The 13,853-nt window shown below is 39.9% G+C and overlaps 1 protein-coding gene across 1 annotated transcript in view; it reads right to left on the reverse strand.

Annotated features, from left to right (window-relative positions):
- The window catches only part of dnah5 (dynein, axonemal, heavy chain 5), a 70,268-nt gene extending 57,053 nt beyond the window's left edge, over positions 1-13,215 (reverse strand). The window contains exons 1-18 of the mRNA XM_061243308.1: positions 13,159-13,215; positions 8,841-8,975; positions 7,927-8,016; positions 7,822-7,857; positions 6,938-6,945; positions 6,619-6,733; positions 6,120-6,338; positions 5,486-5,623; positions 5,221-5,397; positions 4,882-4,995; positions 4,557-4,664; positions 4,346-4,468; positions 3,899-4,114; positions 1,956-2,063; positions 1,784-1,869; positions 1,335-1,656; positions 584-790; positions 107-316 (exon numbers count right to left, since the gene is read on the reverse strand). Coding sequence (XP_061099292.1) covers positions 107-316; positions 584-790; positions 1,335-1,656; positions 1,784-1,869; positions 1,956-2,063; positions 3,899-4,114; positions 4,346-4,468; positions 4,557-4,664; positions 4,882-4,995; positions 5,221-5,397; positions 5,486-5,623; positions 6,120-6,338; positions 6,619-6,733; positions 6,938-6,945; positions 7,822-7,857; positions 7,927-8,016; positions 8,841-8,975; positions 13,159-13,215 — 2,469 coding nt within the window. The remainder of the gene's footprint in view (positions 1-106; positions 317-583; positions 791-1,334; positions 1,657-1,783; positions 1,870-1,955; positions 2,064-3,898; positions 4,115-4,345; positions 4,469-4,556; positions 4,665-4,881; positions 4,996-5,220; positions 5,398-5,485; positions 5,624-6,119; positions 6,339-6,618; positions 6,734-6,937; positions 6,946-7,821; positions 7,858-7,926; positions 8,017-8,840; positions 8,976-13,158) is intronic.
- Positions 13,216-13,853: the final 638 nt, after the last annotated feature.

The raw sequence follows: 13,853 nt of genomic DNA on the forward strand, positions 1-13,853 counted from the left end.
AACATTAATTATTTGTCATTAATTACATCTTAATGTATATTTTCAATTTCCCATCTGGTGTACAACGAATGACATTTTAGATATTCATAGAAGTTTCTAATCCCACCTTTAGAGTGGACTTAACAAGGTTGTTAATCAGCTTACCGAGTGCAGTCGTTATACGGTTGATGTACTTTTCTGTGTTCATGGAGGTCCAGTTGAGGGATGTCAAGCCTGGTAGGATGGCATCATCCACTTTGACCAGGTGGGGGGTGGCCAGCTGCAGGAAGGCAGGCTGAATCTTTCCCCTTACCCTGGTGTTCTCTGTGAGGACCAGCTGCCAATGGAAAAAAGTGTGGTCAGCATCAGACGGCACTCATCACCGGACTGAATTCATCCTCAAACTATCACAGCATCCCACCTGAGGAGATTTATACACACGTTCACTTTTCAGAGTATTCTGAGACAAAGTAACAGCTCACTGATTACTCACTCAACTGATTCATCAAAAGTAATAACTTAATATGTTAAAAGTAATATCTTAAAATCTATGCCAAAGTACAGCAAAAGTTTGCAGTGTCTGATATGACAAGTCAGCAGTCACCTGCAGTTTGTTGTAGTTCCTCTTGAGGGCATCCTGTTTCTGCTGCAGAACAGAAGCAAATGGTGGGGTCTCTAGCCCCATCCGCGTCATGCAATCTGTCTCCCGAATCTGGGTCAAGATCTGGGGGTCAAAGTTCACAAACAGCTCCCCTGTCTCTGAGGACTTGACCAGCAGAGAGGCCTGCAAGCCTCCTTTGGCCACCTCGATCTGGGGACAAAGAGTTCCAGAACATCGCATAGGATTTGCAAAACATAATGCCATAATGCCTCATATTTTTGACACAGTGTCAGTATCCTACAATAATTGCATTTACATGCAATTAATAATCTAAATGAATGCATTAATACTGTTTGAAATACTGTGTGAGCGATCATCTAAAATATCCCTCAACACCATACCTGTATGCACAAACATAGTATCATTTTTTATTTTAAGTACAGGATAAAAACATGGATAAAAACCCCAGACACTGAAAAAGTAACAGATGTTCCAGGGAAGATGGCAAGTATTTGGATGCAGCTGTTTCCTACCCCCAGTGCCAGAAGCTGTGAATGTTTCGGTTTACATAAGCCATATTTAACAGCTTTATCTACAACCCCAGAGTGAACCCACTGAAGCGGTGAGCATATGTTGCATTTAAGCTGTAAAACTTCTGTTTGAACCAGCTTTAGATGCAAACAGATACAGGTGCAGGCACATCCTCTGTTTGAGTGTGCCTCAGGCCCGAAAAGATAGGGGTATGAGCTCCTACCTGTCTGAGCCAGCCACGGTGGTAGAGTACCTCATACTCCAGCAGGACTGAGGCCACCCTATTGTAGTTACGGACGATGCGCTTGGCCTCTGGCGTGGAGAGAGCCCCAGGGTGCTCCTGGAAGAGGTCCATGGGCTGCTGCAGTCGACGGAAGAGCTGCCGAGCCCACATGATCCGGCCCGCTACGGGCGGGAGGTCCCGAGCAATGGGTGGATCGCCTTTCTGCTTGGAGTAAATCCTGGACACCATCTCAATGTCCCTGCCATAGTTCTGAAGAATTCTCTGGTACTTCTCGTTGATTCCTAGATCAGGAATGCCAAGTCTAGAAAGGTTGGAGGTGGTTTTAAAAAAATTCATAAAGTTCATAAAGTTAGTGTACAAAAATGAATCCTATGCTTCGGCTTGCAGAGTGGTTACTAAATCTCCATTGCATGTTTGTTTTGAAATACCTTTCAAATTTCTTCAGCACACTCAAGGCTCTTTCTGTATTGTGAATTTTATCAAATGTGCTTTCCATGAAAGTCCTCAACTGATTCTGGAGCAACATAACAAAAGACAGATACAGTAAATAATCAATTTAACTTTCATTCATTTCTGCTACAGAAACAGGGAGGGACTTACATGCAGTTCGTTGGTGTTTCTACAGAACTCCTCATAATCTTGATCGAAGTCCATCCGTCTTTGGTCAAGAAAACTGTACTGTTTCTTCTTCACAGTTAAGACAATGCCCTGAAGCGCATACAGAAATAATATCAACCAATTTTTTGGTAGGACATTATATTAAACTCAACCGAATAAATGTTTAGAAATAATTATATCTGAAGTGGCTTCATAAATAAAATGAATCGGTTAATTAATACAGTTTAAGCACAATGTACATTCAGGCTGTGGTATAGGACAGATGGGACTGCAAGCACTTGCTTCTGAATTTGACATTGACCGGTTCTGAAAATACTAAAATGAAGCAGGTGTATAAAGTATAAAACAGCAGTACCTGTTCCTCTGAACAGCTTGCCATAAAATATTTATAGCTTTACAAAGTCCCAGAATTACCAGCTAATCTTGACCAGCTTTTGATGAATTATGTAACAAGAACAGATCACCAAGTCCGCAATGCAGAACACACTGAAGGTACTCCGAGAACCTCATCCCAGCAGTAATAAAAAATAAAAGTCATTGCGAGGGGATATGCACACCTGCGCAGTAAATTCAATTGATTGACATGTACTGTAAAGGTTAACTCAAGCCTCTATTACAAAAGCTCCAATAAATGGCAGAAACTCAGTTGAACGCATGCAGATAAATGATGAATCATGCATTTATGAAAAGAGACAAAAAACACAAAAAAGGAATTTAACTAAAACTACATGATTACCTCCCATTTTTCCTGCATTTCTGCAGTCTGTCCAGCAGGCACAGAAGAAAGGTCAAACAATTCCAGTTAATCACAGGGCTAATATGCATCTTGCTCACCATACTATCGATGCCATTACCAGGCAATACCTACTGTACCATTTCCATAAAATGTCAAAGTGCTATGCCCTAATGCAGTCAGTCAATATGTCCAAATACTGAACATCTCATTCCCAAGGAATCATACCAGACATTCTAAGATTTAATCAAAAGCATAAAAGTAAAATAATGTACTTTCAGGAAGTCATTCTAGTTTATACATTTTTAGGAGTTTGTATATGTAATTCCCACTTCAGTAAGATTGCTGGTAGTGCCACATGGCAATAGCATAAAACACCTGTTAGACAGAAAGTCTCAGATGCAAAGAATGACAGAAAATTATGATTGAAGGATTCTATAACTTTTACCATTACTGCAAAATACAGTTTCCTAAAATAGATAACCAAAAAAACACGGCAGATACACTAAGACGGAAAATATATTGCTGTAATTAAAATTCCAGAACATTGGAAATAAGACCTAGTAAGAATATATAGAAAATCCACAGCAATCTTAAAGCTTATTTCTGACTGTATTGGCTAGTTTCAAATATTTTGATATGACATGCAATTAAATGCCACAATATGTCATTAATGTCCTGTGGAATCAGACACATGTAATGCCATAACTGCCCAATAAGTGCTCTACACAGGAGAACAAACAATATCAGCTATAACTGCTTTCACTTAGCACCATCTTAGCACCGTCACTTTTGCAGCGTGTTTCAACCGGTCTATGGTTTCAACCAATCATGACTGTCAGAAATTGTATGGCCTTGTCTGTAACAGATGCATATGCATCTCCTTATTAATTAAATAATTGCTAGTTATTGCATGTTACACATACAGTAGTCAGCCACCCTTCATCAACAAAGGTAGTTTGTCAGGCTGTAAAGGCTAAACATCGACAACTGAGAATTAAACGGTTCATTCAATAACTCTCTATCTTCTAGCTAAATCTCTGTAAAATTGCCAAACATACATAATAATTGCTTGCATTTTTGATTAACTAAATATGAACCACAGCTTTGGCTATTCCATCAGCATACTGGAAATCACCCTGTATAGGAATCGGATTTCATCGCACTTATATATGAGACATCAGGTACTCACCTGAAATCTTGTAGCCAGGGTCTCCAAGCCCTCAATCTGGGAGTCCTGCAGGGCTGAGTATATGCTGATGGTGCTGAACATGCTAAGTATCTTGTTGAGGCGCTTTTCAAAAGTATCAAACTTCCCAAAGATGTACATCTCACTGAAGTCAAACTGTCTCTCTGATGGATTCTGTTCCAGCTTTTGTTTTGTTTTGTGAAAACAGTTCTGGTACTCCTGCCAAGTGAAAAAACATGTTGCAGTCACTCAGAAACTGTTGCTGACACATTTTGAATCTTGAATCCAACTCGATTTTTATAGGCCTGTGTTGTTCAAAAATTAGAATGTTTAAGTTCCACACCCAGGCCATAGACCATAAGACCCATAAGTCTAATACACAAGTCTAATACCTAATAAAGTGCTCACTGAGTGTATGTTCACTGTCTAAGTGAATAGCTTTGTCTTTACCTTGTTCAAGTGGATAGCAGCCTTTAGTTTCACAGCAACAACATCCTGGGACTGCTGCCAGATCGTGGCAGTGCCATTGTTAGTGATGTAGGCCTTGCATGCTGTAATCATTTGGTTTGTAACCTGCAGAAAACAAATACAACACCAATGTAAGAATGAAATGAATTTCCTCCTACCTCACTACACATGAACGGAGCTATACTGTACTTACTTTCACAAAAAGGGAGGTGATTTTCTCTGAGGTGTTGTAGTAGCGAGAGATGCTGTGAATCATCCTGATGGCATTGATGAGCCCAGGGATTGCCTCTACCATGGAGACCTGCAGTCAGTAACCACATAAAATCAAACTGAATGGGCCAGACCGCAGAATTATTAATGTCAGCCATTATCCAGCTATGTATGAGAACATGAATAACATCATGAGGTTTCTACATCATGGAGATTAAAGAGCAGAAATTCAAATGGCAGTAATTACATCTACTTAAATATATTTTCATGCTTGTAGATTTCCATTAGCTCCATTAGATTTCACTTACAGGGTCGCTGTTGTACAATGGGTCACAGAACTTCTCCAGAGTGTACAGGTACTTCACATTATCCTTGGCTTCATTTGCTGAGTCTGTGATTCTGATGTCCAGTTCTCGCCAAGACTGAAGGTTAAAGATGAGATCAGAGCATACAGAAATAGAAGGCTTTTACAGGTAGGTAAACAACAGCCATAGAACAGCAGGCATCTCTTAAAAACAGAACAGCCCCATATGCTCCATGCTAAGCAATAATATTAAGATTCAGGCGAAGAGTTGTCATCATAATGACTTTTAATAGCTTAAAAAAAGGTTTGTGTGCAACATGTGACTGTGTGTGTTGGGTCTCACCTTTATGAGTTTGGACTTGGCTACCATAAGGACTCCCAGCACTGCCTTCACATCAGGACTCTTCAGCTGGTCCAGCAAGTAGTTGAAGCGGGACATTCTCTTTTTCCAGTGGTCGAGCTCAGCCCGTGGGCCCAGGTCATCTGCCTCCTTCCTAAGCTGATTGCTTTCTGCCAGTACCTGGGCACCAATCCCAGAGTGAGTGTTTGTCAACAGGAGGAAACTCTCCCTCCTGCTGACCTCCCTAGCACCTCCCATCGCTCCTCACCTGCTCAATCTGTTTGGTCCATACTTTCATGCAGGCTTCTATCTTCTCCAGAGCTTCTGTGCTGTTAGCGACAGCCATGTAGTCAGATGGTCCTTTAAGGGTCTTTAAGTCATATGTGTCACATTCTTTTAAGGTGACCTGGAAGGTGATCATAATCGATTGTTGTTAAATCCTGTACATTTATTTTATCACTATGTCATAATGAATTAAATGAAATATCAATTCCAACATTACAGCTAGAATATATGTGTTGTATGTATGCTTCTCATGTACCTCCTTGTCATTTGGAACAGTGCTTGTTTTAAAATATATGTATTTTATTGCTCATATTATGGCAATGCAATAATTCTGTATACAGAAGACAGTAAAGATCTATCTATAAATCTATCTGTTATTCAGGTTTCCAAACAGTTTACTCTTCTTCATTCCTTCCCTAAGCATTTGCATGCTCCATCACTGCCTCAGATCACTCTTTGCAAAGATAATGATACCTCAAGCCATGATTTAATTTACCCTGACCTTGATTATGAAATTAGCCTTTAGGTAGATACACTTTGATGTGCGTCCCTCTGGATAGACCGTAAATATTATACACAGGAATTTTAATGATCAGCTTCGGGAATCTCTGGGTTACCTTCTCCATAAGACTCTCTTGTGCCCCTCCGAGCACTGCCACAAAGCTCTCCAGGGAGCAGAGAAAATCCTGCCTGACTGCCAGGGCCTGGGGGGTGGCCAGCTCCCCCCAGCCATGGTGCATCTTCTTCAGTGTGGGGATGAAGATCTCAGAGAGAAGCTGTTCCACACTTTTCAACAGACCCACTTCCGTGGTGTCCAGCATGTTAAAGTTCACATCCTGCAGGTCAACCCACAACCACAACAAGCAAAAATTAGTTATCCGTATTTTTTTAAGTTAATATTTACAGTTAATAGTTTTCTTGTTAATTAGGATTATATAGAAGTTGGGTGATTTTTTATTACTCTGCATGGATTTGGAACTGTGCGTGTGATAGCTATGAATGATGATATCAATCAGTCAGTTCATGATCCCTTCTGATTCCCTCTGAAGCCAAAACTGTGTTGGGAACCAGGATCTGTGTATCACTGAAATAAAAGAAGGCTGGGTTGAGACTCACCCTGTGTACATTCTCTGCGGTGATGGCTTTGGAGATGTTTGCTCGTATGAAAAACACACACACTCCATTCAAAGCCACATCACGGCCCTCTGTTACAAACACTTTGGGCTTCTTACTCCGGCTAAGGGAGGCAGCCGCTGTCAGGGTCAGGACATAGTAAAGCCAGTTATAATTTGCAACATTCACTTGTACCATAACCAGGACCAAACATTTGCATTTGTTCAACCAAAAGATACAGATCTGCATATCTGTATTCGGCAAAACTGTCAAGGTGAGGGTTGAGTGCCATTTGCTGCCAAAATGTCAGCCATATCTGTACATCTTGGACTGTTAGGACACATATGTATCAATTATGCCAATCCCCTAAAGTATCACCCCATTTTGAGAATGACATACCCAAAATAAAATGGCTACTATACTTGAACCCTTTTGACTACAGGCATAAGTCTGGCCCTTCTGAAAGGTACCATTTGGTGTTTGTTTTCCAGAATTACTCTAAATATTACTAACTCTTTTTTTCAGTTTTTGACTGGATACAGATTATTGTAGCTGTGGCTGGTGTGCTTAGAAACACAATGTAGCCAATTCAAAACACAAATCCCCTTTCACATTTGAAATTGTTCAGCATTGTTTTATCTCATCTATATTCTAGGCAGTTTTCGGAAAAGGACACATAGAAACTAAATTATATTATGGGTCTTATGAGGTGTAAAATACAGAATTTTGCTTATTAAACTATTAAAAAAGTGTTTCCCACCCTCCCTCGACCTGTCTGTTTCAATCTCCCTCTCCTTGCAGCTCTCCTCAGAAAGCAACAGGTAAAGATCATAAAAAATAAGTACAATGATCACAATAATACCATCTTGTATACTAATATACTCATTGAGGTCCACTGATTGAAGTTTTTATGAAATACCCAACTCCCATCAACAAGTTTCGTTATGCAGGCGAAACATTTCTGTGTTGTTTTATGCACGCCTAACAAATTATACACCGTTGGAATCGTAATGTCATTAGCTAAAATGCTTTTTAGTCGTCACTTTAATAACATGTTCGCAGTCTGTTCTTTGATGAGCTGAAGTTATACTGAATTTTCTTAAATGCTCACTTTTCCCTCTATTCTCACCTTCCAAATATTGAATATCACTAGTCAGGTTTGATAAGAATCTGTATACAAAGCCTTATCTCTGTATTTTCAAAGACGTTAATGAGGTTTAAATGCCCTCCTGAGACCTTCATCTGAAAATAGATTTCATGGTTTTATATTAGTGATTTCATTTCACATAATAATGGGGGTGTCTCTCTTACTGTACCTGCTTCAGCTGGCTCCACCTCCTGGTAGTAGAACATGATGTGTGAAAGTCCTCCAGCAGCAAAGAAGTGTTCCATTCGATCAATCTGAGAAGGAGGTCACAGAGAGAATCCCTTAGATGTGATCACTTATTACACACAAATTATCAAGAAGAGAGACTGGGGACTGTTAGGTGGCATATTAAGTCCAAGAACTACAGTGAATTCTTGAGCTTGACTGTTTGGAAGTGAATTCTGACTACACTATTGTTGATTGTGGGCATGCCACTGTTCATTCCGATCGATTACTTCAATAATTAATACTACTGAAAACACTGTTGAAGTTCCTTTGTTTTGTGATGAGCAGACAACGATTTAAACCACAAGTATTTACCACAACAGATTACAGATAATGAAAGCATTTGGTGTCTAACTGATATGAGTGATAAAAAAGTCCTGAAAAGAATATGAATTCTCACTCTTTGACTGTTTCTCTTGGAAGCGTTTCCCCCATTTTCATTTTTGGAATGCCCGAGTGGCACGTATGCTGCGATCTCCACACCTGATATAGGATTGTGTATGTACTCTCCTCAAAAGCATGATGTTGCCTACACTGAGGCCCATCCACCCACTTGAACAGTGCGTCAACAGAATGCGTCATCCAGCACTTGTGTCATCCCGCCTTTATTTGGATGACACAAGTGCTGGTCTGCAGAATTAATAGGGAAAGCTTATAGCTGAGGTGAGCTAAAAAAAATTGTGTTCAGGAATTATTAAATTAGGGGAATAAAGTGATGTGCAAACAGAAATGAAGAGTTCCCACAGACAGCCGTTTTACCAGAAGCTTCCCTTTTGCTCAGCTGGGCTGAATGCACCCAGGGAAGAACATGCAGCACGATAACATGGAACTGAATTAAGTGGAGTGACATCACCTGTGTGCCTTCCAGAATAGCATCCTCGACATCAGCCTTCTCCAGGTCCAGGCAGGATGCCACAATGCTGAGGACGTAGTCATGTCTGCCGTCCAGCTGGGCGCGTTTGGCCTCCCGCTCCTCCTTCAATTTTTGCTAAAAAAGCCAATAGGATGCCACAGTCAGAGAGAGAGCAAGAGAGAGGGAGAGAGAGGGAGAGAGAGAGAGAGAGAGAGAGAGAGAGAGACGTTTGAGTCTGCAACACATGGGAACTCAGTGTTCTCCCTGTGCCTAGAGCGACTATCACCCTCAGACAAACATGTTTCTCCACAGAGATACTCAGTAAAGTCTTCAAAGGGGGTTGTTAGAACTCCAACAGTATTCCCATAGTCTCAACCACAATGAATAAAGCATTTAAAAAGTTCAGTTAAAGGCTGAAAAACTACCTGTACCTTACATTTGCAACTGAACAACATCTGACGCATGTTTTCAAAAGTTATCTGCGCTGTCTGACAGAGCTGTGCACTGACAGTGTTTATCCCGCATGCATTGTCTCCTTTCCCTAATCTGAGGCAATAGACAGAATCAAAGGGATGCCACCCCCATGGTCCTTATGACATGTGATATTCTGTCTGGCTTTACTGTTTTATTTTCTTTAAATAATAATTAAAAATCTCTCCTGCCACTGAACCTGTATTTCACATACTAAAACCATAAACAAAACTTTCATTGAAATATATAAAAATATATAGACACTAAGCTGTAAACATGCACATAAATGCCAGCATTGAGTCCTGAAATAATTACTGAATCAATAAATCCACCAATCCATCAATCATTAATTCTATTTTAAATGTGTTGGGATTCAGAGACTTATACATACTTTAAAGGCAGTGATCTGGCTGTTGGATATGACAGATGAGTATGTTTCTCCTTTACTGTTTGAAGATTTTGAGTCAGCCATTTCCCCCCCAAAAAGATCAAGAAATCACATCCAGAGTATGATCTCCACAACCATAATTAAAATAATCCTGTTCAGCAAAATACAAGTTCAAACTATTATTTTAAAAAATAGAAAATGTACAATGCCCAGTTTTAGCTGCAGCTTCATCCAAAACAAATCAAAAGTAAATTGAAAAAACAATAAATTGCACTCCCAAAATGGTCCTTAAAATTCCAAAAAAACAAGATGCTGTCCGTATGTCTTTCTATCCTCTACTTGTTCCTCTCCTGGGAATGCTATACCAGAGTAGACCAAAAAACTGTCTGCAGGTTTCATCAAGAGTAGGACATACCAGGACCCAGAAGTTAGCGGTTAAAGAATGAATGTTGTCCGGAGAAAATGGAGGGGGCCCCCTATTAAACACAAGCCAGACAGTAAAAGTTCCAGCAGTGAGTTGTTCAGAGGTGCTGCCTGGTAACACAATCAAAGGACAAATAACTGGCACCCGCTCTATGCAGAGAGCTTCCTGTGGCACAAGCAGATGCTTTGCCCCCCCGGCCCAGAACCAGACACACACACACACACACACACTCACTCCTCCCCATTTTTATCAGCAAGTTTTGGGTGTAGGACCATTAATCTCAAACAAGCTGAATTTTGCTGGCAACGATCACAGACGCAAGTGTATGCTAATGCTGCACGTAATTCTTCTCACACTGCCCTTTTCAAATAACTACAGTTTTTATACAGACAAAGAAAGATATCAATTTGTTGTATGACAGACAGACAAAAAAAAGTTAAACTTCAAAGGTCTAGAAGCCACCGTCCTAATACTGTTTATCCCCAATATATCCTCAGCGTATGCCAGCTTACATTCTCCATAATCTCCTTAGCATAGGCTATGCAGTGAGTCATCATGACCTTATGAGCTACTTCTACTGCTCTTACATGAACCTAAGAGCTGTTATTACATCTGTACCAATTTACAGCCTTAGAAGCGGTATGATCAAGAGCCAATGTCTGTTCAACAATTAAATGTACTAGCTAATGTCACATGCAAGTTTCCTGTAGCACAACAAACAAAAAAGCAGCCAGACTGTCACGAAAGGCCAAAAGGCAATAATTTGCAAGTATACATTTACAAGTACATTATCAAACACAATAGATAGAACAGACAGGGAAGGAAATGTCCTGACTGGGCAGGCTCTAAACAATGTTACACTACAGTCAAACAATGGCCCAATGATAAAGACAGACAGAGAGCTTGATAGATATATTTTTACAATAGGCTCCAGAATTCATTTTATAAAGCTAGAATCAAGAAGAAAAAAGCAAAAAGGCAATTTTTTCCCAGCCACATCCCAAGGAAGTGACACTTTAAATACACTTTTGACATAATAAGGTTCTCTTAGTTTATCGGCAGAAACACAGTTGTCTACACCTTGGCCTCCCCTTTCAGCAAATGTCATGCCATTGTGCTTTCTGTTACATTTCAAAAGAGCACAGATTTAACAGCAGCAGCCACAGCTCACTCTGGATGAAGACCTTTAAAACGGCAGAGGTCTGGCTCTTTGTTACCTGCATAGTAGTTGTCACTATTATTCAATTCTGTGTGATTAGAATGTGATGCTTGCCTCAATATAAGAACCGCCTAAATATAAAAATCGCCTAAATATAAAAACCGTCTAAATAAATTTGATCAAATAACATTTTTTCTAAGAAGACAAACTATGATAACACCAGCCATAGAAACTAGCCGGCAAATAATTACAAATTGTTTAAGTAATGGTTGACATGAACTAAATATTTTTTGCCTAGGTACCCATACTGTATTATTAAATCTATCAAATTTCAAATTCACAACTAATTATTTTAGATTTGTTTTAGGTTTCACACTTCTTTGGCACCCCACAGATGGTGTGTGTGTGTGTGTGTGTGTGTGTGTGTGTGTGTGTGCGTGTGTATCTGTGTGTGTGCGTTTGATCAGTGTTCAGGATGTGCTGCCTATTTGAGTGAGTGACACTCCCCATTGTTTTCTGCAGTCTGACAGTCCTGAAATGTAGAAGATGCATGTGAATCACAAGGTTTTAACCATGTTGGTATAGGATTTGACATTAGATAGGAATACTATTGATTTGCTTTAGCTTTAGTTAGTCATTAACTCTCCTTTATTTGGCTCCTGAAGAGTTCTGGTGCACCTCATAGCGCGCTCCACCTGGAACTCAACAGGCGAGTTCAGGGCTTTTGCACTTTACACGAGGATTGTGAACAGAATTGACAATCTCTTCCCTGATAAACACACTGAAAGCTCCCCACATCAGTGGACATTAGGTTGGCTCATTTCCTTACGGACAGTAAAGTTTTATCAGTTCCTTGAAGTCTGCCATTAGAAGAGAGAAGAAACATGTCTGGGCATGAGGGGACAAACAGAGTTAGTGATCCCTGTAACAAACACAAGCGCTCCGTTGGTGTGGGAAACTGTCCACATACATACATGCGAGTCACGACCAGCAAACAACTGGATTAAATAATAAAACTGAAACCTGCCGGTTGCTCGGTGACTGTTAACCGCCAACAAAAACACAATCCAAACTACTCAACAGTAAAGCTGCAGCATCAGCATTAAAACTAAAAGGGTTTGACATCCATATCTTTCATTGCCTGCAGGTTTTATCTGGTTAGATTTTTTTAGTTTTTAGAAAAGTTTCGGTACTTTTGTCAAAATAAAGGAATTGTATAGGTATATATCAATAATTCTAGCTTCGGGGAGGTAAGTAGATGAATATCTGTCACTGAAATGTTTGAATAGTCCTGAAAGGAACAGTTTTTGTGACAGCACTAATGTCCCTTTAGATTGATGGTGCGTGTATCTCTCCACACAGAATGCTCCCATGAGTGCATTTCAAGACATTAGCATTAGCAAAAAATGTAGTTTTCTCCTGATTTTCTCAGCACATTCATGTTGATTACAAGTAATCTGATATTCCAATGTGGCACCCAATCAAACATTGCTCTGTACAGAAAGAATTATGTACAGAACATTGCCTCTTCCCACATATTATCGCAGAAGATAGCATTAAATAGCACAGCAATTATTACTCATCTTTTATGTTTAGAGGACAAAAAAGGTACTTGCTTGTCCTCTGATTAAATATAGATGTTTCGACAGTCTTATAACAAATGAAATAGCAAGCATGTCTTTTTAATTTCTTTGACTTCATTAACGAAAGTTTTTTAAAATTAAAGCCACTTGTGAATTACAAGCAAATTACATGGAAATGAGTCCACAACAATAAAATACGTTTTTGTCACTTTGATCATTACACTGACCACTGTTTATCAACTGAGTCCAGAGTAAAGAGTCACTAGTGTCATTTGAAGATCAGTATCTCTTACCTTCAACACTCGGGCGACACTCTGCTTCCAGAGTTGGCTTTTAAAAGCCCGGGACATTCTGTGTACTCTTAAATCCAAAATCAAGTGACCCCCTCCCCACCGCAACTTCAGAAATGATGTCTGAACGTTCACATTCAGAAGGATGAGACTGCAATCCTCACTCCTTGACTACATGTAATGTTTTTACATGGCTCTCAGTGCCTACTCTGAACTATTCAAACATCTTAAATATGGGCAAACAGGCAAGCCCATCCACAAAAAGTGTCCATCACGACGTCACAGCCTGCATCCCGCATCAGAAGCTCTTTTAGCCCGTCTACACGGCGCCTTTGTTCAGGGGACAGCCAGGTATAAAAGAAGACTTATAATCCCTACGCTGTCTGCCACTACACCCTGTACCTGTTCAGCCCCGCTCACCTGATAGCTTCAGGGCTTCAGGGATCTCCCTGGATAAATTACATTTAATCAGATAATCATAGAGGCCACTGTATGAGACACCAGGCGTTGTTTTTTTTTTATGTGTAATAAATTCCTTCAGTATAAAGTGAGGTAATATTTCTAGCTAATGTAAATGTAAATTTCATATGATTTACAATATGAGAATGTAACCCACAATCCCTAAAATGATGGAGTAAGGCTAATGAGCCTGCAGCCTCAGCACAGCCTTATCTGACTCTGGTACTCTTAGAAATGAA

Source organism: Conger conger, chromosome 1 (genome assembly GCF_963514075.1).
Source record: "Conger conger chromosome 1, fConCon1.1, whole genome shotgun sequence".
Classification (NCBI taxonomy): Eukaryota; Metazoa; Chordata; class Actinopteri; order Anguilliformes; family Congridae; genus Conger; species Conger conger.